Consider the following 24,046-nt stretch of genomic DNA (forward strand, 5'->3'; position numbering starts at 1 on the left):
TGGTTTGGCCGGGGTAGGCCGTCATTGTAAATAAGAATTTGTTCTTAACTGACTTGCCTAGTTAAATAAAGGTTAAATACAATTTTTGTATATATATATATATTTCACATTATTGCATCAGCTCCTCAACAATGTGATTTTGACACTCGTGTTAAGAATAGATAATAATTATATGTGTACTGTAACTAATTAGTCTGTCAAGGTAGAATGATGCTTTATTACACATAAAGTACACCTGACAAAAGTATTTCCCACAGATCAGGGTGAGGGAATATGTTTCAAAGTAAGGTCCAGTTCAATACTCACAGTAAGAAACACACAACAGCTCCAATCAGTTCCTGTCCAATCTGTCTGTCTGACAGCAGATGGCTGTCTTCTTCTGGTTAGTTTATGGGCAGAAAGATGTGCTACCACTTTTCTCCATCACTCTGTCAATCCCCCACCCTCCCACCAAATGTTTTCTCCTCACAACAACAACAACAACACTAGCTCCTCTGAAAGTGTTGAGATGGAGACAGAACAGGAACTGATTCTGATCGGCACGGAACCATTGTTCCTCTGGGAATAGGATCTGTGTGTGTGTGTGTGTGTGTATCAGGCTGTGCAGACGAGAGTTAACACACAGTAATAACCTCAGGCTGTGACGCAGTCGAGTACGGGTTGGGCTCTGCTGCAGGCACACATGAAAGGATGAGAGAGAAGAGAGGGAGAAACTGTAGAAATAGCCTGCTCAGTGGTATATGTGTGATGTCATGGGAAAGAGAGTGAGAGAAAGAAAGAAAGAAAGAAAGAAAGAAAGAAAGAAAGAAAGAAAGAAAGAAAGAAAGAAAGAAAGAAAGAAAGAAAGAAAGAAAGAAAGAAAGAAAGAAAGAGAAAAAGAGAGCGGAGAGGGAGAACGGGAGAGAGAGTGTGAAAGTGGCAGCAAGTGAGAGGTAGTTAAGAGAGAAACAGTCAGAAAGAAAGAGAGAGATAGATAGACAGACATAAACAGAGAGAGAGGGAGTTACCCCTCCTCCCTATCGGTTGACACCACCCACCCTCTGTTTGTCTGGGTCCACATATCTGATGCCAAAGTAGTCCTTCTCCAGCAGGTTAAGGTGGTGACAGATGAGATCAAACAGGTACTGTCCCTTTGCATCGCGCTGTAACACATAAGAAAACACTACATGAATAACTCTGAGGAGAGACAACTACTGTCAGGGTAGGGGTGACAGAGGTGACAACCAGGTAGAGGAGACACCAGGTAATGCATCTCGCTGTACAACCGTGAAAAACAACACTAGTTAGTAATGTAGGGGTGACAGTGGTTGGTAGCCAGGCAACGCCACAGACAGTGACTGACAAAGCGCTAAGGAGGAGAGGGGTGAAGGCATGAACAGACACCATGTAGAAAGATTTTTGGCTCAAAAGAAACGAGATTTCAATAACACCAGAACATGGTTAATATTTCACCAACCCTGGGGACATATCTGAGGAGAATCAAATATTAATATGCAGAAACAGCCATCTGTGATGTCTCGCTGAAATCTCTACTGCAGAGGAAAAGACATGATGGAGAGAAGCAGTACGGAGAGGTAGACAATGTGGAAAATGGAGTGGAAGTGGAGCAATGTACACCTGGTGCAGACAGTGATGAGAAGGAAATGTAGAGAGTGAGAAATTCAATTGGCCCTTCAGTGTAGTGCTGTGAGTGGGAAATGGAATAGGCGCTGCTGTGCAGTGCAGTGAATGAGAAATGGAATGGAACCTGTAGTGCAGAGCAGCGCATGACAAATGGAATGGTCCCGCCTCTGTAGACTTTTCAGAGAGCGAGAAATGGAATATGCTCTGCTGCTTGCTGCCTGCTCAGGCATAGGTGGTCACTGGGTGACTGGGCTCAGCCCCAGCCTGTCTGATGATGTAATCAGTATCTACCTCAGCCCAGCCTGTCTGATGATGTAATCAGTATCCACCTCAGCCCCAGCCTGTCTGATGATGTAATCAGTATCCACCTCAGCCCCAGCCTGTCTGTTGATGTAATCAGTATCCACCTCAGCCCAGCCTGTCTGTTGATGTAATCAGTATCCACCTCAGCCCCAGCCTGTCTGTTGATGTAATCAGTATCTACCTCAGCCCCAGCCTGTCTGTTGATGTAATCAGTATCTACCTCAGCCCAGCCTGTCTGTTGATGTAATCAGTATCTACCTCAGCCCAGCCTGTCTGATGATGTAATCAGTATCTACCTCAGCCCCAGCCTGTCTGATGATGCAATCAGTATCTACCTCAGCCCAGCCTGTCTGATGATGTAATCAGTATCCACCTCAGCCCCAGCCTGTCTGTTGATGTAATCAGTATCTACCTCAGCCCCAGCCTGTCTGTTGATGTAATCAGTATCTACCTCAGCCCCAGCCTGTCTGTTGATGTAATCAGTATCCACCTCAGCCCAGCCTGTCTGTTGATGTAATCAGTATCCACCTCAGCCCCAGCCTGTCTGATGATGTAATCAGTATCCACCTCAGCCCAGCCTGTCTGTTGATGTAATCAGTATCCACCTCAGCCCAGCCTGTCTGTTGATGTAATCAGTATCCACCTCAGCCCCAGCCTGTCTGTTGATGTAATCAGTATCCACCTCAGCCCAGCCAGTCTGATGATGTAATCAATATCCACCTCAGCCCCAGCCTGTCTGATGATGCAATCAGTATCTACCTCAGCCCCAGCCAGTCTGATGATGTAATCAATATCCACCTCAGCCCCAGCCAGTCTGATGATGCAGTCAGTATCTACCTCAGCCCCAGCCAGTCTGATGCTGCAGTCAGTCACTCTATGCCAGGCCTGAAAACTTGAGCGTGCATAACTATTCACCCCCCAAAGTCAATACTTTGTAGAGCCACCTTTTGCAGCAATTACAACTGCAAGTCTCTTGGGGTATGTCTCTATAAGCTTGGCACATTTAGCAACTGGCAATTTTGCCCATTCTTCAAGGCAAAACTGCTCCAGCTCCTTCAAGTTGGTTGGGTTCCGCTGGTGTACAGCAATCTTTAAGTCATACCACAGATGCTCAATTGGATTGAGGTCTGGGCTTTGACTAGGTCATTCCAAGACATTTAAATGTTTCCCCTTAAACCACTCAAGTGTTGCTTTAGCAGTATGCTTAGGGTCATTGTCCTGGTGAACTTCCGTCCCAGTCTCAAATCTCTGGAAGACTGAAATAGGTTTCCCTCAAGAATCTCCCTGTATTTAGCGCCATCCATCATTCCTTCAATTCTGACCAGTTTCCTAGTCCCTGCCAATGAAAAACATCCACAACGCATAATGCTGCCACCACCATGCTTCACTGTGGGGATGGTGTTCTAGGGGTGATGAGAGGTGTTGGGTTTGCGCCAGACATAGTGTTTTCCTTGATGGACAAAAAGCTAGATTTTAGTCTCATCTGACCAGAGTACCTTCTTCCATATGTTTGGGGAGTCTCCCACATGACATGCCTTTTGGCGAACACCAAACGTGTTTTCTTATTTTGTTCTTTAAGCCATGGCTTTTTTCTGGCCACTCTTCAGTAAAGCCCAGCTCTGTGGAGTGTATGACTTAAAATGGTCCTATGGAAAGATGCTCCAATCTACGCTGTGGAGCTTTGCATCTCCTTCAGGGTTATCTTTGTTCTCTCTGTTGCCTCTCTGATTAATGCCCTTGCCTGGTCCGTGAGAGTTGGTGGGCGGCCCTCTCTTGGTAGGTTTGTTTTGGTGCCATATTCTTTCAATTTTTTAATAATGGATTTAATGGTGCTCCGTGGGATGATCAAAGTTTTGGATATTTCTTTATAACCCAACCCTGATCTGTACTTCTCCACAACTTTGTCCCTGACCTGTTTGGAGAGCTTCTTGGTCTTGGTGGTACCCCTTGCTTAGTGGTACCCCTTGCTTAGTGGTGTTGCAGACTCTGGGGCCTTTCAGAGGTGTATATATACTGAGATCATGTGACAGACCATGTGACACTTAGTTTACACAGAAGTGGACTTTATTTAACTAATTATGTGACTTCTGAAGGTAAATGGTTGAACCAGATCTTTTTTATGGGATTCATTGCAAAGGGGATGAATACATACAGTTGAAGTCAGAAGTTTGCATACACTTAGGTTGGAGTCATTAAAACTCGTTTTTTCAACCACTCCACAAATTTCTTGTTAACAAACTATAGTTTTGGCAAGTCGGTTAGGACATTTACTTTGTGCATGACACAAGTCATTTTTCCAACAATTGTTTAGAGACAGATTATTTCACTTATAACTCACTGTATCACAATTCGAGTGGGTCAGAGGTTTACATAGGGTTGACTGTGCCTTTAAACAGCTTGGAAAATTCCAGAAAATGATGTCATGGCTTTAGAAGCTTCTAATAGGCTAATTGACATAATTTGAGTCAATTGAAGGTGTACCTGTGGATGTATTTCAAGGCCTACCTTCAAACTCAGTGTCTCTTTGCTTGACATCATTGGAAAATCAAAAGAAATCAGCCAAGACCTCAGAAAAAGAATTGTGGACCTCCACAAGTCTGGTTCATCCTTGGGAGCAATTTCCAAATGCCTAAAGGTACCACGTTCATCTGTACAAACAATAGTACGCAAGTATAAACACCATGGGACCACGCACCCGTCATACCACTCAGGAAAGAGACGTATTCTGTCTCCTAGAGATGAACGTACTTTGGTGTGAAAAGTGCAAATCAATCCCAGAACAACAGCAAAGGACCTTGTAAATATGCTGGAGGAAACAGGTACAAAATGATCTATATCCACAGTAAAACAAGTCCTCGACAACCTGAAAGGCCGCTCAGCAAGGAAGAAGCCACTGCTCCAAAACCGCCATAAAAAAGCCAGACTACGGTTTGCAACTGCACATGGGGACAAAGATCGTACTTTTTGGAGAAATGTCCTCTGGTCTGATGAAACAAAAATAGAACTGTTTGGCAATAATGACCATCACTATGTTTGGAGATAAAAGGGGGATGCTTGGCAAGCCGAAGAACCATCCCAACCGTGAAGCACGAGGGTGGCAGCATCATGTTGTGGGGGTGCTTTGCTGCAGGAGGGACTGGTGCACTTCACAAAATAGATGGCATCATGAGGACGGAAAATTATGTGGATGTATTGACGCAACATCTCAAGACATCAGCCAGGAAGTTAAAGCTTGGTCGCAAATAGGTCTTCCAAATGGACAATGACCCCAAGCATACTTCCAAAGTTGTGGCAAAATGGCTTAAGGACAACAAAGTCAATGTATTGGAGTAGCCATCATAAAGCCCTGACCTCAACCCTATAGCAAATTTGTGGGCAGAACTGAAAAAGTGTGTGTGAGCAAGGAGGCCTACAAACCTGACTCGGTTACACCAGCTCTGTCAGGAGGAATGGGTCAAAATTCACCCAACTTTTTGTGAGAAGCTTGTGGAACTCTACCCGAAACATTTGACCCAAGTTAAACAATTTAAAGGCAATGCTACCAAATACTAATTGAGTGTATGTAAACTTCTGACCCACTGGGAATGTGATGAAAGAAACACAAGCTGAAATAAATCATTCTCTCTACTATTATTCTGACATTTCACATTCTTAAAATAAAGTGGTGATTCTAACTGACCTAAGACAGGGAATTTTTACTAGGATTAAATGTCAGGACTTGTGAAAAACTGAGTTTAAATGTATTTGTGTCACGCCCTGACCTTAGTTATCTATGTTTTCTTTATTATTTTGGTCAGGTCAGGGTGTGACGAGGGTGGGTATGCTTGTTTTATCTTGTCTAGGGTTTTTGTAGATCTAGGGGTTTTTGTAAGTCTATGTAATTGTAGGTCTATGGTGACCTGAATTGGTTCCCAATCAGAGGCAGCTGTTTATCGTTGTCTCTGATTGAGGATCCTATTTAGGTTGCCATTTTCCCTTTTGGTTTCGTGGGTTCTTGTCTATGTGTAGTTGCCTGTCAGCACTCGTTTTATATAGCTTCACGGTCGTTTTTGTTACTTTGTTGAGTGTTCTTTCTTCATTAAAATAAGAATGTATGCATATCACACTGCGCCTTGGTCTCCTCATTACAACGATCGTGACAATTTGGCTAAGGTGTATGTAAACTTCCGACTTCAACTGTATACACGCTTGTATACCACCTTTCAGTTTTTTATTTTTGAGAATATTTGAAACAAGTAATTTTTTTCATTTCTCTTCACCAATTTGGACTATTTTGTGAATGTCCATTACATGAAATCCAAATAAAAATCTATTTAAATTACAGGTTGTAATGCAACAAAATAGGAAAAACGCCAAGGGGGATGAATACTTTTGCAAATCACTGTACATATTTTGACCCAAAAAGTACAAACATCTTCTGAGCATGACTCCTAATCTTTGGAAAGTTATATTAATCGAGAGATCTATAGAACCTTGTCTGTGACACTGTTTTGAATAGTTCTCCAATCACTGCATCAGACTGAAGATGGATAAGCTCAAGTTGCAAGTCAGTGGGAGCATTATCCACATACGTCTCTCCCTGGTCATCTGATAGGGAACAGATTAGTAGTGTCGGAAGGTGGGTGAGATTGTTGGCTTCTACTTGGCGGGTCAGGAGGAGTAATTTTCCCTTGAAGGTTTTGAAGAGGCTGTACATCTGATGTGCAAAAAGGCCCTTCCCTTGTAGTTTGGAATTCAGTTCAATCATGATGGCCATGATGTCCACGGTGAAGGCAAAATCAGCCAACCATTATTTTTCTTGCGGTTGAGGGAAATCCACATATTTTTCTTTCATTTGAAGAAACTCAGCAATTTCCGACTTCAGGTCCCTCACCCTTTTAAGCACCTTCCCCAAACTCAGCCATCTCACGTTTGGGAGAGAGGGGAGATCTGCATGACCAGACTCTGTCTCTCCAACAGTGAGACAAACTGCCTGTGGTTTAAAGATTTTGCTCTTATGAAGTTTACCACTTTAGTGACTGTATCCACAACATGGCTCATTTTCAGAACACATTTACAGAGCACCTCCTGATGAATAATGTAATGCAGGAAAATATTTTTCTGATCTGGGTTCAGCTCAGCTACTTGATCTTGTATCCTTTTCAAAAGGCCAACGTTTTTTCCTGTCGAGTTTGGGCACCCATCAGTGGTCACACTAGATAACTTTTCAAAACTCAGTCCCAGCTTTGCCACACACTTATTAACCTCCTCCAATAAATATTTCCCTGTGGTTGTGCTCTTCATTGACTGCACTGAAGCAAGCTCCTCTATAATTTCAAAGTCTGGGGTTATGCCTCGGAAGAATATCAACAACTGCGCCGTGTCACGTGCATCACTGTATTCATCCAGGACCAAGGAGAAATAGGTGAAATCCTTTACCTTGTCTTTCAACTGTTGTTCCATATTCTCTGCGATGTCCTCAACACGCCGTGTCAATGTTCATCTTGACAGGGAAACATTTTAAACAACTCTTTCTTGTCGGGGCAAAGTATTACTGCAGAGTCAATTAAACATTCTTTAATGAATTCGCCCTCAGTGAATGGTTTGCTATATTTCGCAATTTTGTGGGACAGTACATAGCTAGCTCTCGCAATTCCGTCATTTGCTGAATGCAGTTTTGTGAAAAGTCCTTGCTGCTTTTGCAACTGAGAAAGCAACTCTTTTGATGCACTTGCCCTCTGCTCAGAAGACATATTCCTATATTTCTCTACATGCTTCGTCTGGAAGTGTCGGGACAAGTTGTAGTCTTTCAAGACAGCTCTCTTTGCACACTAAGCGCACAGCTTTTCCTGATTCCTCAATAAATAAATATTTCAATGTCCACTCTTGCTGGAACACCCTACATTCATTGTCTACTTTCCTTTTTTTAAATCTTTGAAAAACAATTTTTTGCGCAATTTCGAGCTAGCTACTATTTGTAACTGTGGCGTGTGTGTCAGCCTGTCTGTCACTGTCTGTCCTCATGCAATTGTTATTTATAGGTACCTTCAAAATAAATGTCCCACAAGCGGTGAGAGTTAAATCATAACACAAAGGCGGGTATTCATTGGGATTTTCATTTGAATAACAAATACCTTTTTCAAAACTTTACTATAGCAAATTCTCTAAGTGATCTGAGCATGATTCCGTGGGCCGTATTGAATCAGGTCGCGAGCCGCATACAGCCCCGGGCCGGCCTTTGCCCAGGCCTGGCCTAGGCCCTGGTGCGTTGATTAGTGAGGACAGTTGGGACAGTCACAGGTGGGGGCTCATGCCTTTCTACTCCCTCTGTACCTTCTAGCCAATGTCACTGACATACTACACCATGTAAAGATTCACAATTGTGCACTTCTCAGGCATTGATTAATGCATGCTAACGCAGCAGCCCGCTACAGTACAGCCCAGCATTTGTATGTGGCCCAGCATGGAGACAGCTGTGTTTAGTGGCAGCTAAAACTCACACACTCTACTCTACTGTAATATGAATTACCCAGGTCCAGTAATATGAATGACCCAGGCCCAGTAATATGAATGACCCAGGTCCAGTAATATGAATGGCCCAGGCCAAGTAATATGAATAACCCAGGTCCAGTAATATGAATGACCCAGGTCCAGTAATATGAATGGCCCAGGCCCAGTAATATGAATGACCCAGGCCCAGTAATATGAATGGCCCAGGCCCAGTAATATGAATGGCCCAGGCCCAGTAATATGAATGACCCAGGCCTAGTCATATGAATGACCCAGGCCCAGTAAAATGAATGACCCAGGTCCAGTAATATGAATGACCCAGGCCCAGTAAAATGAATGACCCAGGCCTAGTCATATGAATGACCCAGGCCCAGTAAAATGAATGGCCCAGGCCCAGTAATATGAATGACCCAGGCCCAGTAAAATGAATGACCCAGGCCCAGTAAAATGAATGGCCCAGGCCCAGTAAAATGAATGGCCCAGGCCCAGTAATACGAATGGCCCAGTAATAAGAATGGCCCAGTTTACCACCATAAAACACATCAGCAGGGCTGAGGCTGGCATCTGACAAAGCCCTAGGTGACTGTATGGCTCAGTGTTAGCGCTGAGGATGCATCCCAAATGGCGCCATATTCGCTATATAGTGCACTACTTTTGACCAGAACCATATAGGGAATAGTGTGCTATTTGGTACGCAGACAGAATGTTCTGAATGTTAACGCTGGCTAGCACCACAGAAGCCTGACCTTTTCCAGTCTCTCTATGGGATCTCACATCCACTGGCTACTGTCTCTGTCCAGGATGTCACCGTCACAGCAGCTATACCACACACACTGAGGACTACCCTCCACGACACGAAGCGCTGACTCGCACTCCCTTAAAATACAATCATCCTGCCGGTCTGAGAGTGGCAGGCAGACACAAACACAGCTCCACAGAAGCACATACAGAGACACTGCACCAACGTATACACGCATATAGTACATGCTTCCTATACTAAGCTACATAACTTATCTACAGCCAAAATGAGGCAGACAGCCTCTCTAATTAATCACAGTGTGTGTGATGTCATTTATGGCAACTGTGTTTACTGAAAGACAACAAAACACAGAGCCATTTATCACGACGGGTCTGAACATTTAGGAATGAAATTAACTGGAACCCAAACACAGGCTTTCATTCATTAGACTACTCCTAGGATTTGTCCCAAATGGCTCCCTATTCCCTTTATTGTGCACTACTACTATACAGAGAATATGGTGCCATTTTGGATGCACTCAACCATCTCTGTCCCTCACCAGGAACAACAACACTTTACATATTTAGCAGACACTCTTATCAAGAGCAATTAGGGTTAAGTGCCTTGTTCAAGAGTAAATTGCTATTTTTCACCTAGGGGATTCAAACCAGCAACCTTTCGGTTAGTGGCACTACACTCTTAACCACTAGGCTACCTGCCACCTATAGCACTTAGCAGTCACTAAGCAGCTTTACATACTGTATTATGGCTACATAAGCACCACTGCACATTGCACGTACAAACAGCTGTCCTCAACTTGTACTGAATGTATACTTTGCATATTGATGAGATAAATTCAACTTTAAAAAGTTGAGAGCAGCACCCCTGGAACAGAAACAGCAGTACTGAAGCCGGGCTGAAGACAATGACTGTATATATCATAGGACTGAGGCAGGGCTGAAGACAATGACTGTATATATTATAGGACTGAAGCAGGGCTGAAGACAATGACTGTATATATCATAGGACTGAAGCAGGGCTGAAGACAATGACTGTATATATCATAGGACTGAAGCAGGGCTGAAGACAATGACTGTATATATTATAGGACTGAAGCAGGGCTGAAGACAATGACTGTATATATCATAGGACTGAAGCAGGGCTGAAGACAATGACTGTATATATCATAGGACTGAAGCAGGGCTGAAGACAATGACTGTATATATTATAGGACTGAAGCAGGGCTGAAGACAATGACTGTATATATCATAGGACTGAAGCCGGGCTGAAGACAATGACTGTATATATCATAGGACTGAAGCAGCGCTGAAGACAATGACTGTATATATCATAGGACTGAAGCAGGGCTGAAGACAATGACTGTATATAGTATAGGACTGAAGCAGGGCTGAAGACAATGACTGTATATATTAGAGGACTGTGAAGCAGGGCTGAAGACAATGACTGTATATATTATAGGACTGAAGCAGGGCTGAAGACAATGACTGTATATATTATAGGACTGAAGCAGGGCTGAAGACAATGACTGTATATATTATAGGACTGAAGCTAAAGCGTATTGATCCGATGCAAAGCAAAGCGGTCTCTGATGTCCCTATCGGAATAAGCCCAGAGACGAGCTACTGTGGAGGAACAAAAACTATGTAGGAAAACGCTGTACTGTACAATATAGATTTGTGGGGAGTGTGGATATGTTATGTTAATTCAGAGTACCATGTTTTGGTACAGTATTCCACTGCTTTGCTCTACCACCTACCATCTACCACCTAACACCTACCATCTACTACCTACCATCTACCACCTACCATCTACCTACACCATTATCTCCACTTTATTGTTGAACATGGCAGATATGTTAATACAGAGAAGATGGGGTAATAGAAGGTTTAATGAGTGAGGTTTAATCAGAGATAATGGATGCATCTCATCTCAGAATGAACAAAGGAAAGCTACTGATGACTTTCAATGTGGCATCTTCATTGTATAGTATGGACTTATTATGAGCTTCATTCAGTGTGTGTGTGTGTGTGTGTGTTTGTGCATTCCTGCATGCATTTGTGTGTGTGTGTGTGTGTGTGTGTGTGTGCGCGCACAGGTGTGTGTGTGTGTGTGTGTGTCATGCAAGTACACATACAGTATTTCTTATTTCTTCTCTACCACACTTTCTAATCTACAGAACACCATTACTGCCAGTAAATAACACCACCCACTTTCTAATCTACAGAACACCATTACTGCCAGTGAATATGACCACCCACTTTCTAATCTACAGAACACCATTACTGTCAGTGAATAACACCACCCACTTTCTAATCTACAGAACACCATTACTGCCAGTAAATAAAACCATTACTGCCAGTGAATAACACCACCCACTTTCTAATCTACAGAACACCATTACTGTCAGTGAATAACACCACCCACTTTCTAATCTACAGAACACCATTACTGCCAGTAAATAAAACCATTACTGCCAGTGAATATCACCACCCACTTTCTAATCTACAGAACACCATTACTGTCAGTGAATAACACCACCCACTTTCTAATCTACAGAACACCATTACTGCCAGTAAATAACACCACCCACTTTCTAATCTACAGAACACCATTACTGCCAGTGAATAACACCAACAGCCTTCTAATCTACAGAACACCATTACTGCCAGTGAATATCACCACCCACTTTCTAATCTACAGAACACCATTACTGCCAGTGAATAACACCACCCACTTTCTAATCTAGAGAACACCATTACTGCCAGTGAATATCACCACCCACTTTCTAATCTACAGAACACCATTACTGCCAGTGAATATCGCCACCCACTTTCTAATCTACAGAACACCATTACTGCCAGTGAATAACACCACCCACTTTCTAATCTACAGAACACCATTACTGCCAGTGAATATGACCACCCACTTTATAATCTACAGAACACAATTACTGACAGTGAATAACACCACCCACTTTCTAATCTACAGAACAGCATTACTGCCAGTGAATAACACCACCCACTTTCTAATCTACAGAACACCATTACTGCCAGTGAATATCACCACACACTTTCTAATCTACAGAACACCACTACTGCCAGTGAATATCACCACCCACTTTCTAATCTACAGAACACCACTACTGCCAGTGAATAACACCACCCACTTTCTAATCTACAGAACACCATTACTGTCAGTAAATAACACCACCCACCTTCTAATCTACAGAACACCACTACTGCCAGTGAATATCACCTCCCACTTTCTAATCTACTGAACACCACTACTGCCAGTGAATATCACCACCCACTTACTAATCTACAGAACACCACTACTGCCAGTGAATAACACCACCCACTTTCTAATCTACAGAACACCACTACTGCCAGTGAATAACACCACCCACTTTCTAATCTACAGAACACAATTACTGTCAGTAAATAACACCACCCACTTTCTAATCTACAGAACACCATTACTGCCAGTGAATATCACCACCCACTTTCTAATTTACAGAACACCATTACTGCCAGTGAATAACACCACCCACTTTCTAATCTACAGAACATCATTACTGCCAGTGAATATCACCACCCACTTTCTAATCTACAGAACACCATCACTGACAGTGAATATCACCACCCACTTTCTAATCTACAGAACACCATTACTGCCAGTGAATAACACCACCCACTTTCTAATCTACAGAACACAATTACTGCCAGTGAATAACACCACCCACTTTCTAATCTACAGAACACAATTACTGTCAGTAAATAACACCACCCACTTTCTAATCTACAGAACACCATTACTGCCAGTGAATATCACCACCCACTTTCTAATTTACAGAACACCATTACTGCCAGTGAATAACACCACCTACTTTCTAATCTACAGAACACCACTACTGCCAGTGAATATCACCACCCACTTTCTAATCTACAGAACAACATTACTGCCAGTGAATATCACCACCCACTTTCTAATCTACAGAACACCATTACTGTCAGTGAATAACACCACCCACTTTCTAATCTACAGAACACCACTACTGCCAGTGAATATCACCACCCACTTTCTAATCTACAGAACACCATCACTGACAGTGAATATCACCACCCACTTTCTAATCTACAGAACACCATTACTGCCAGTGAATATCACCACACACTTTATAATCTACAGAACATCATTACTGCCAGTGAATATCACCACCCACTTTCTAATCTACAGAACACCATCACTGACAGTGAATATCACAACCCACTTTATAATCTACAGAACACCACTAATGCCAGTGAATAACACCGCCCACTTTCTAATCTACAGAACACCATTACTGCCAGTGAATTTCACCACCCACTTTCTAATCTACAGAACACCATTACTGCCAGTGAATATGACCACCCACTTTCTAATCTACAGAACACCATTACTGCCAGTGAATATGACCACCCACTTTCTAATCTACAGAACAACATTACTGCCAGTGAATATCACCACCCACTTTCTAATCTACAGAATACTATTACTGCTAGTGAATATCACCACCCACCTTCTAATCTACGGAACACCATTACTGCCAGTGAATATCACCACCCACTTTATAATCTACAGAACATCATTACTGCCAGTGAATATCACCACCCACTTTCTAATCTACAGAATACTATTACTGCTAGTGAATATCACCACCCACCTTCTAATCTACGGAACACCATTACTGCCAGTGAATATCACCACCCACTTTATAATCTACAGAACATCATTACTGCCAGTGAATAACACCACCCACTTTCTAATCTACAGAACACCATCACTGACAGTGAATATCACAACCCACTTTATAATCTACAGAACACCATTACTGCCAGTGAATATCACCACCCACTTTCTAATCTACAGAACATCATTACTGCCAGTGAATATGACCACCCACTTTCTAATCTACAGAACACCATTACTGCCAGTGAATAACACCACCCACTTTCTAATCTACAGAACACCATTACTGCCAGTGAATAACACCACACACTTTCTAATCTACAGAACACCATTACTGCCAGGGAATATCACCACACACTTTCTAATCTACAGAACACCACTACTGCCAGTGAATATCACCACCCACTTTCTAATCTACAGAACACCACTACTGCCAGTGAATATCACAACCCACTTTCTAATCTACAGAACACCATTACTGCCAGTGAATATCACCACACACTTTCTAATCTACAGAACACCATTACTGCCAGTGAATATCACCACACACTTTCTAATCTACAGAACACCACTACTGCCAGTGAATATCACCACCCACTTTCTAATCTACAGAACACCACTAATGCCAGTGAATAACACCACCCACTTTCTAATCTACAGAACACCATTACTGCCAGTGAATATCACCACACACTTTCTAATCTACAGAACACCATTACTGCCAGTGAATATCACCACCCACTTTCTAATCTACAGAACACCATTACTGTTAGTAAATAACACCACCCACTTTCTAATCTACAGAACACCATTACTGTCAGTAAATATCACCACCCACTTTCTAATCTACAGAACACCACTACTGCCAGTGAATATCACCACCCACTTTCTAATCTACAGAACAGCATTACTGCCAGTGAATAACACCACCCACTTTCTAATCTACAGAACACCATTACTGCCAGTGAATATCCCCACCCACTTTCTAATCTACAGAACACCACTACTGCCAGTGAATATCACCACACACTTTCTAATCTACAGAACACCACTACTGCCAGTGAATATCACCACCCACTTTCTAATCTACAGAACACCACTACTGCCAGTGAATATCACCACACACTTTCTAATCTACAGAACACCACTACTGCCAGTGAATATCACCACCCACTTTCTAATCTACAGAACACCACTACTGCCAGTGAATATCACAACCCACTTTCTAATCTACAGAACACCATTACTGCCAGTGAATAACACCACCCACTTTCTAATCTACAGAACACCATTACTGCCAGTGAATAACACCACCTACTTTCTAATCTACAGAACACCATTACTGCCAGTGAATATCACCACCCACTTTCTAAACTACAGAACACCATTACTGCCAGTGAATAACACCACCCACTTTCTAATCTACAAAACACCACTACTGCCAGTGAATATCCCCACCCACTTTCTAATCTACAGAACACCATTACTGCCAGTGAATAACACCACCTACTTTCTAATCTACAGAACACCATTACTGTCAGTGAATAACACCACCCACTTTCTAATCTACAGAACACCATTACTGTCAGTGAATATCACCACCCACTTTCTAATCTACAGAACACCATCACTCATAGTGAATATCACCACCCACTTTCTAATCTACAGAACACCATTACTGCCAGTGAATATCACCACACACTTTATAATCTACAGAACATCATTACTGCCAGTGAATATCACCACCCACTTTCTAATCTACAGAACACCATCACTGACAGTGAATATCACAACCCACTTTATAATCTACAGAACACCACTAATGCCAGTGAATAACACCACCCACTTTCTAATCTACAGAACATCATTACTGCCAGTGAATATGACCACCCACTTTCTAATCTACAGAACACCATTACTGCCAGTGAATATCCCCACCCACTTTCTAATCTATAGAACACCATTACTGCCAGTAAATAACACCGCCCACTTTCTAATCTACAGAACACCATTACTGCCAGTGAATATCACCACCCACTTTCTAATCTACAGAACACCATTACTGCCAGTGAATATGACCACCCACTTTCTAATCTACAGAACACCATTACTGCCAGTGAATATGACCACCCACTTTCTAATCTACAGAACAACATTACTGCCAGTGAATATCACCACCCACTTTCTAATCTACAGAATACTATTACTGCTAGTGAATATCACCACCCACCTTCTAATCTACGGAACACCATTACTGCCAGTGAATATCACCACCCACTTTATAATCTACAGAACATCATTACTGCCAGTGAATATCACCACCCACTTTCTAATCTACAGAATACTATTACTGCTAGTGAATATCACCACCCACCTTCTAATCTACGGAACACCATTACTGCCAGTGAATATCACCACCCACTTTATAATCTACAGAACATCATTACTGCCAGTGAATATCACCACCCACTTTCTAATCTACAGAACACCATCACTGACAGTGAATATCACAACCCACTTTATAATCTACAGAACACCATTACTGCCAGTGAATATCACCACCCACTTTCTAATCTACAGAACATCATTACTGCCAGTGAATATGACCACCCACTTTCTAATCTACAGAACACCATTACTGCCAGTGAATAACACCACCCACTTTCTAATCTACAGAACACCATTACTGCCAGTGAATAACACCACACACTTTCTAATCTACAGAACACCATTACTGCCAGGGAATATCACCACACACTTTCTAATCTACAGAACACCATTACTGTTAGTAAATAACACCACCCACTTTCTAATCTACAGAACACCATTACTGTCAGTAAATATCACCACCCACTTTCTAATCTACAGAACACCACTACTGCCAGTGAATATCACCACCCACTTTCTAATCTACAGAACACCATTACTGCCAGTGATTATCACCACCCACTTTCTAATCTACAGAACACCACTACTGCCAGTGAATATCACCACACACTTTCTAATCTACAGAACACCACTACTGCCAGTGAATATCACCACACACTTTCTAATCTACAGAACACCACTACTGCCAGTGAATATCACAACCCACTTTCTAATCTACAGAACACAATTACTGCCAGTGAATAACACCACCCACTTTCTAATCTACAGAACACCATTACTGCCAGTGAATAACACCACCTACTTTCTAATCTACAGAACACCATTACTGCCAGTGAATATCACCACCCACTTTCTAAACTACAGAACACCATTACTGCCAGTGAATAACACCACCCACTTTCTAATCTACAAAACACCACTACTGCCAGTGAATATCACCACCCACTTTCTAATCTACAGAACACCACTACTGCCAGTGAATAACAACACCAACTTTCTAATCTACAGAACACCATTACTGCCAGTGAATATCACCACCCACTTTCTAATCTACAGAACACCACTACTGCCAGTGAATATCACCACCCACTTTCTAATCTACAGAACACCATTACTGCCAGTGATTATCACCACCCACTTTCTAATCTACAGAACACCATCACTGCAGTGAATATCACCACACACTTTATAATCTACGGAACACCATTACTGCCAGTGAATATAACCACCCAATTTCTAATCTATGGAACACCATTACTGCCAGTGAATAACACCACCCACTTTCTAATCTACAGAACACCATTACTGCCAGTGAATATCACCACCCACTTTCTAATCTACAGAACACCACTACTGCCAGTGAATATCACCACCCACTTTCTAATCTACAGAACGCCATTACTGTCAGTGAATATCACCACCCACTTTCTAATGTACAGAACACCATCACTGCCAGTGAATATCACCACACACTTTATAATCTACGGAACACCATTACTGCCAGTGAATATCACCACCCACTTTATAATCTATGGAACACCATTACTGCCAGTGAATAACACCACCCACTTTCTAATCTACAGAACACCATTACTGCCAGTGAATATCACAACCCACTTTCTAATCTACAGAACACCATTACTGTCAGTGAATAACACCACCCACTCTCTAATCTACGGAACACCATTACTGCCAGTGAATAACACCACCCACTTTCTAATCTACAGAACACCATTACTGCCAGTGAATATCCCCACCCACTTTCTAATCTACAGAACACCATTACTGTCAGTGAATAACACCACCCACTCTCTAATCTACAGAACACCATTACTGCCAGTGAATAACACCACCCACTTTCTAATCTACAGAACACCATTACTGCCAGTGATTATCACCACCCACTTTCTAATCTACAGAACACCATCACTGCCAGTGAATATCACCACACACTTTATAATCTACGGAACACCATTACTGCCAGTGAATAACACCACCCACTTTCTAATCTACAGAACACCATTACTGCCAGTGAATAACACCACACACTTTCTAATCTACAGAACACCTGTCACACCCTGGCCTCTGTTATATTGATTTTCTTTATTAGTTTAGTTAGGTCAGGGTGTGACATGGGGGATGTTTGTGTGTTTTGTCTAGTTTAGGGTGTGTGTATTGTTTTAAGGGGTTTTTAGTATGTATGGGGTTGTGTTCAGTGTAGGTGTTTAGGAAAGTCTATGGTTGCCTGATTTGGTTCTCAATCAGAGACAGCTGTTTATTGTTGTCTCTGATTGGGAGCCATATTTAAGGCAGCCATAGGCTTTAGGTGTTTGTGGGTAATTGTCTATGTTGAACGTTTGTAGCTTGTGTATGCACTTACGTTTTGTAGCTTCACGGTCGTTTGTTGTTTTGTTTTGTAAAAGTGTTCGTTTCGTGTTTCGTCATCTTTAATAAAAGAAGATGTCTTCATATCCCGCTGCGCCTTGGTCCGCTTATTATGACGATCGTGACAGAATTACCCACCAACAAAGGACCAAGCGGCGGAATAAAAAGCAACAGCAGCGATCGCAGGATTTCTGGACATGGGAGGAAATCCTAGACGGGAGAGGACCCTGGGCACAGCCAGGGGAATATCACCGCCCCAAGGCAGAGATGGAGGCAGCACGGCGACACGGTAGGAAGCCCGAGAGACAGCCCAAAAAAATTCTTTGGGGGGGGCACTTGGAGCAGTCGGCGAAGTTGAGGGGTGAGTCTGAGATTGTCGAGGAGTTATTGGACAGATTGGAGGAGAGTGAACGAAGGGGAGATTATGAGACATTCGAGGAGTTGTTGACGAAATTGGAGGAGAGTGAAGAGAGAGAGCTGTTGATTTGGCAGAGTATGCATGGCATTTTCCCTGAGGAGCGTGTTAGCTGTCCGATGCCACCTGTGTCAGTTCCTCGTACTCAGCCTGAAACTTGTGTTAAAGTTCCGGAAGATTTGATGCCGGCTATACACACCAGGTCTCCAGTACACCTTCACAACCCGGTGTGTCCTGTTCCTGCTTCTTGCACTCATCCTGAGATGGTGTCCCCAGCCCGGTACAACCAGTTCCGGCACCACGCACTAGGTCTAATGTGCGTCTCCAGAGCCCTGTACGCACTGTTCCTGCTCCCCGCACTAGCCTTGAGGTGCGTGTCTCCAGCCCATTACCACCAGTGCCTACACCACGCACCAAGCCTCCTGTGCGCCTCCAGAGTCCTGTGTGTCCTGTTGCTGCTCCCCGCACTAGCCCTGAGATGTGTGTCCCCAGCCCGGTACCACCAGTGCCGGCACCACGCACTAGGCCTAATGTGCGTCTCCAGGGTCCAGTATGCCCTGTTCCTTCTCCCCGCACTAGCCTTCAGGTGCGTGTCCCCAGCCCGGTACCACCAGTTCCGGCACCACGCACCAAGCCTCATGTGTGTCTCCAGAGCCCTGTACGCACTGATCCTTCTCCCCGCACTCGCCCTGAGGTGCGTGCCCTCAGCCCGGTACCACCAGTCCCGGTACCACGCACCAGTCCTATAGTGCGCCTCGAGAACTCAGTGTGCCCTGTTCCTGCTCCCCGCACTAGCCTTGAGGTGCGTGTCTCCAGTCCGGTACCACCAGTTCCGGCACCACGCACCAGGCCTACTGTGCGCCTCAGCAGGTCAGAGTCGGCCGTCTGCCCAACGCCGCCTGCACTGCTCGTTTGCCCAGCGCCGTCTGAGCTGCCTGCCTGCCCAACGCCATCTGAGCCATCCGTCTGCCCAGCGCCGTCTGAGCTGCCTGCCTGCCCAACGCCATCTGAGCCATCCGTCTGCCCAACGCCATCTGAGCCATCCGTCTGCCCAGCGCCATCTGAGCCATCCGTCTGCCCAGCGCCATCTGAGCCATCCGGCTGCCCAGCGCCATCTGAGCCATCCGTCTGCCCAGCACCATCTGAGCCATCCGTCTGCCCAGCGCCATCTGAGCCATCCGTCTGCCCAGCGCCATCTGAGCCATCCGTCTGTCCAGCGCCATCTGAGCCATCCGTCTGTCCCGAGCCATTAGAGCCGCCCGTCTGTCCCGAGCCGTCAGAGCCGTTCGTCAGTCAGGAGCCGCTAGAGCCGCCAGTCAGCCAGGATCCGCCAGAGCCGCCAGTCAGCCAGGATCCGCCAGAGCCGTCAGCCAGCCATGACCAGCCAGAGCCGTCAGCCAGCCATGACCAGCCAGAGCCGTCAGCCCGCCATGACCAGCCAGAGCCGTCAGCCCGCCATGACCAGCCAGAGCCGTCAGCCCGCCATGACCAGCCAGAGCCGTCAGCCAGCCATGACCACCCAGAGCCGTCAGCCAGCCATGACCAGCCAGAGCCGTCAGCCAGCCATGACCAGCCAGAGCCGTCAGCCAGCCATGACCAGCCAGAGCCGTCAGCCAGCCATGACCAGCCAGAGCCGTCAGCCAGCCATGACCAGCCAGAGCCGTCAGCCAGCCATGACCAGCCAGAGCCGTCAGCCAGCCAGGATCCGCCAGAGCCGTCAGCCAGCCATGACCAGCCAGAGCCGTCAGCCAGCCATGACCAGCCAGAGCCGTCAGCCAGCCAGGATCCGCCAGAGCCGTCAGCCAGCCAGGATCCGCCAGAGCCGTCAGTCAGCCAGGATCCGCCCCTCAGTCCGGAGCTGCCCCTCAGTCCGGAGCTGCCCCTCAGTCCGGAGCTGCCCCTCAGTCCGGAGCTGCCCCTCAGTCCGGAGCTGCCCCTCAGTCCAGTGGCGCCCTCTGGGATGGTATTCAGTCCGGGACTCGCCGTTCCAAAGGCGCCACCAAAGCAGTTAGTGACTATGGTGGAGGGGGGTCCACGTCCCGCACCCGAGCCGCCACCATAGGAAGGCCCACCCGGACCCTCCCCTTCTGTGTCAGGTTTTGCGGCCGGAGTCCGCACCTTTGGGGGGGGGTACTGTCACACCCTGGCCTCTTTTATATTGATTTTCTTTATTAGTTTAGTTAGGTCAGGGTGTGACATGGGGGATGTTTGTGTGTTTTGTCTAGTTTAGGGTGTGTGTATTGTTTTAAGGGGTTTTTAGTATGTATGGGGTTGTGTTCAGTGTAGGTGTTTAGGAAAGTCTATGGATGCCTGATTTGGTTCTCAATAATAATAATAAACAGACAGCTGTTTATTGTTGTCTCTGATTGGGAGCCATATTTAAGGCAGCCATAGGCTTTAGGTGTTTGTGGGTAATTGTCTATGTTGAACGTTTGTAGCTTGTGTATGCACTTACGTTTGTAGCTTCACGGTCGTTTGTTGTTTTGTTTTGTAAAAGTGTTTGTTTCGTGTTTCGTCATCTTTAATAAAATAAGATGTCTTCATATCCCGCTGCGCCTTGGTCCGCTTATTATGACGATCGTGACAACACCATTACTGTCAGTGAATAACACCACCCACTTTCTAATCTACAGAACATCATTACTGCTAGTGAATATCACCACCCACTTTCTAATCTACAGAACACCATCACTGACAGTGAATATCACCACCCACTTTCTAATCTACAGAACACCATTACTGCCAGTGAATATCACCACCCACTTTATAATCTACAGAACATCATTACTGCCAGTGAATATCACCACCCACTTTCTAATCTACAGAACACCATCACTGACAGTGAATATCACAACCCACTTTATAATCTACAGAACACCATTACTGCCAGTGAATATCACCACCCACTTTCTAATCTACAGAACATCATTACTGCCAGTGAATATGACCACCCACTTTCTAATCTACAGAACACCATTACTGCCAGTGAATATCCCCACCCACTTTCTAATCTATAGAACACCATTACTGCCAGTGAATAACACCGCCCACTTTCTAATCTACAGAACACCACTACTGCCAGTGAATAACACCACCCACTTTATAATCTACAGAACACCATTACTGCCAGTGAATATGACCACCCACTTTCTAATCTACAGAACAACATTACTGCCAGTGAATATGACCACCCACTTTCTAATCTACAGAACAACATTACTGCCAGTGAATATCACCACCCACTTTCTAATCTACAGAACACCATTACTGCCAGTGAATATGACCACCCACTTTCTAATCTACAGAACAACATTACTGCCAGTGAATATCACCACCCACTTTCTAATCTACAGAATACTATTACTGCTAGTGAATATCACCACCCACCTTCTAATCTACGGAACACCATTACTGCCAGTGAATATCACCACCCACTTTATAATCTACAGAACACCATTACTGTCAGTGAATATGACAACCCACTTTCTAATCTACAGAACACCATTACTGCCAGTGAATATGACAACCCACTTTCTAATCTACAGAACACCATTACTGCCAGTGAATATCCCCACCCACTTTCTAATCTACAGAACACCATTACTACCAGTGAATATCACCACCCACTTTCTAATCTACAGAACACCATTACTGCCAGTGAATAACACCACCCACTTTCTAATCTACAGAATACCACTACTGCCAGTGAATATCCCCACCCACTTTCTAATCTACAGAACACCACTACTGCCAGTGAATAACACCACCCACTTTCTAATGTACAGAATACCATTACTGCCAGTGAATATCCCCACCCACTTTCTAATCTACAGAACACCATTACTGCCAGTGAATACGACCACCCACTTTCTAGGAGTAATTGAGCTTCACTCCAGTAAATTACTGTTTAATCACACTGGCTGTCCCTCTTAGCACTGTTAGAAAGTTTTCCTAATAGCCATCACACTCTAATTACCAACCAAGAATAAGAGGCTTTCGCTTTAGGAAGTAAACTGCTGCAGTCTTGGGTTAGATATAATTTAAAATACTTAATCTGTGTTTGATTGAGCTTGACTGGCGTAATGCAACAATGCAAGAGCCCCCAAACATGAAACGCCACACATCTGGAACGCTACATAAAACGCTAAAACTATTTGAAAGGTTTCAAATACTATTTGAACCCATGTTTAAGCTACAGTACTGTATCTCCACGCAGAGGCCTTGACTTGACTTACCACTTTAATAAATGGATTTAATAAAGGTATCACTAGTCACTTTAAATAACGCCACTTTAATAATGTTTAAATATCCTACATTACCCCACTCATATGTATATACTGTATTCTATACCATCTACTGCATCTTGCCTATGCCACATGGCCATCGCTCATCCATATATTTATATGTACATATTCTTATTCATCCCTTTACATTTGTGTGTATAAGGTAGTCGTTGTGAATTTGTTAGATTACTTGTTAGATATTACTGCACTATCGGAACTAGAAGCATAAGCATTTCGCTACACTCGTATTAACATCTGCTACCCATGTGTATGTAACCAATAAAATTTGATAAGATTTGATTTGACAACACTGTAAATAGACAAAATATGACATTTGAAATGTCTTTATTCTTTTTTTAACTTTTGTGAGTGTAATGTTTACTGTTCATTTTTTATTGTTTATTTCACTTTTGTTCATTATCTATTTCACTCGCTTGGCGATGTAGACATGGTTCACGTGCAAATAAAGCCACTTAAATTGAAATTGAGAGAGAGAGAGAGAGAGAGAGAGAGAGAGAGAGAGAGAGAGAGAGAGAGAGAGAGAGAGAGCGAGGGAGAGAGATTATGATTGTATTGTCATGTCCCCTTCTCCAAGCCGGGATGTTACTGGGGACATTATTAATGCCAGGCAATTTGATTCAGCTCCCTGGGCTGTCCTGGGCCGTCTCTGTG

General features: G+C 44.0%; 1 protein-coding gene across 1 annotated transcript in view; it reads right to left on the reverse strand.

Moving 5' to 3' along the window:
• The window catches only part of LOC120039635 (FERM domain-containing protein 5), a 139,178-nt gene that overhangs the window by 11,645 nt on the left and 103,487 nt on the right, over positions 1 to 24,046 (reverse strand). Inside the window, exon 2 of the mRNA XM_038985049.1 lies at positions 1,038 to 1,142. Coding sequence (XP_038840977.1) covers positions 1,038 to 1,142 — 105 coding nt within the window. The remainder of the gene's footprint in view (positions 1 to 1,037; positions 1,143 to 24,046) is intronic.

The sequence above is a fragment of the Salvelinus namaycush genome, unplaced genomic scaffold (genome assembly GCF_016432855.1).
Source record: "Salvelinus namaycush isolate Seneca unplaced genomic scaffold, SaNama_1.0 Scaffold286, whole genome shotgun sequence".
Lineage (NCBI taxonomy): Eukaryota > Metazoa > Chordata > Actinopteri > Salmoniformes > Salmonidae > Salvelinus > Salvelinus namaycush.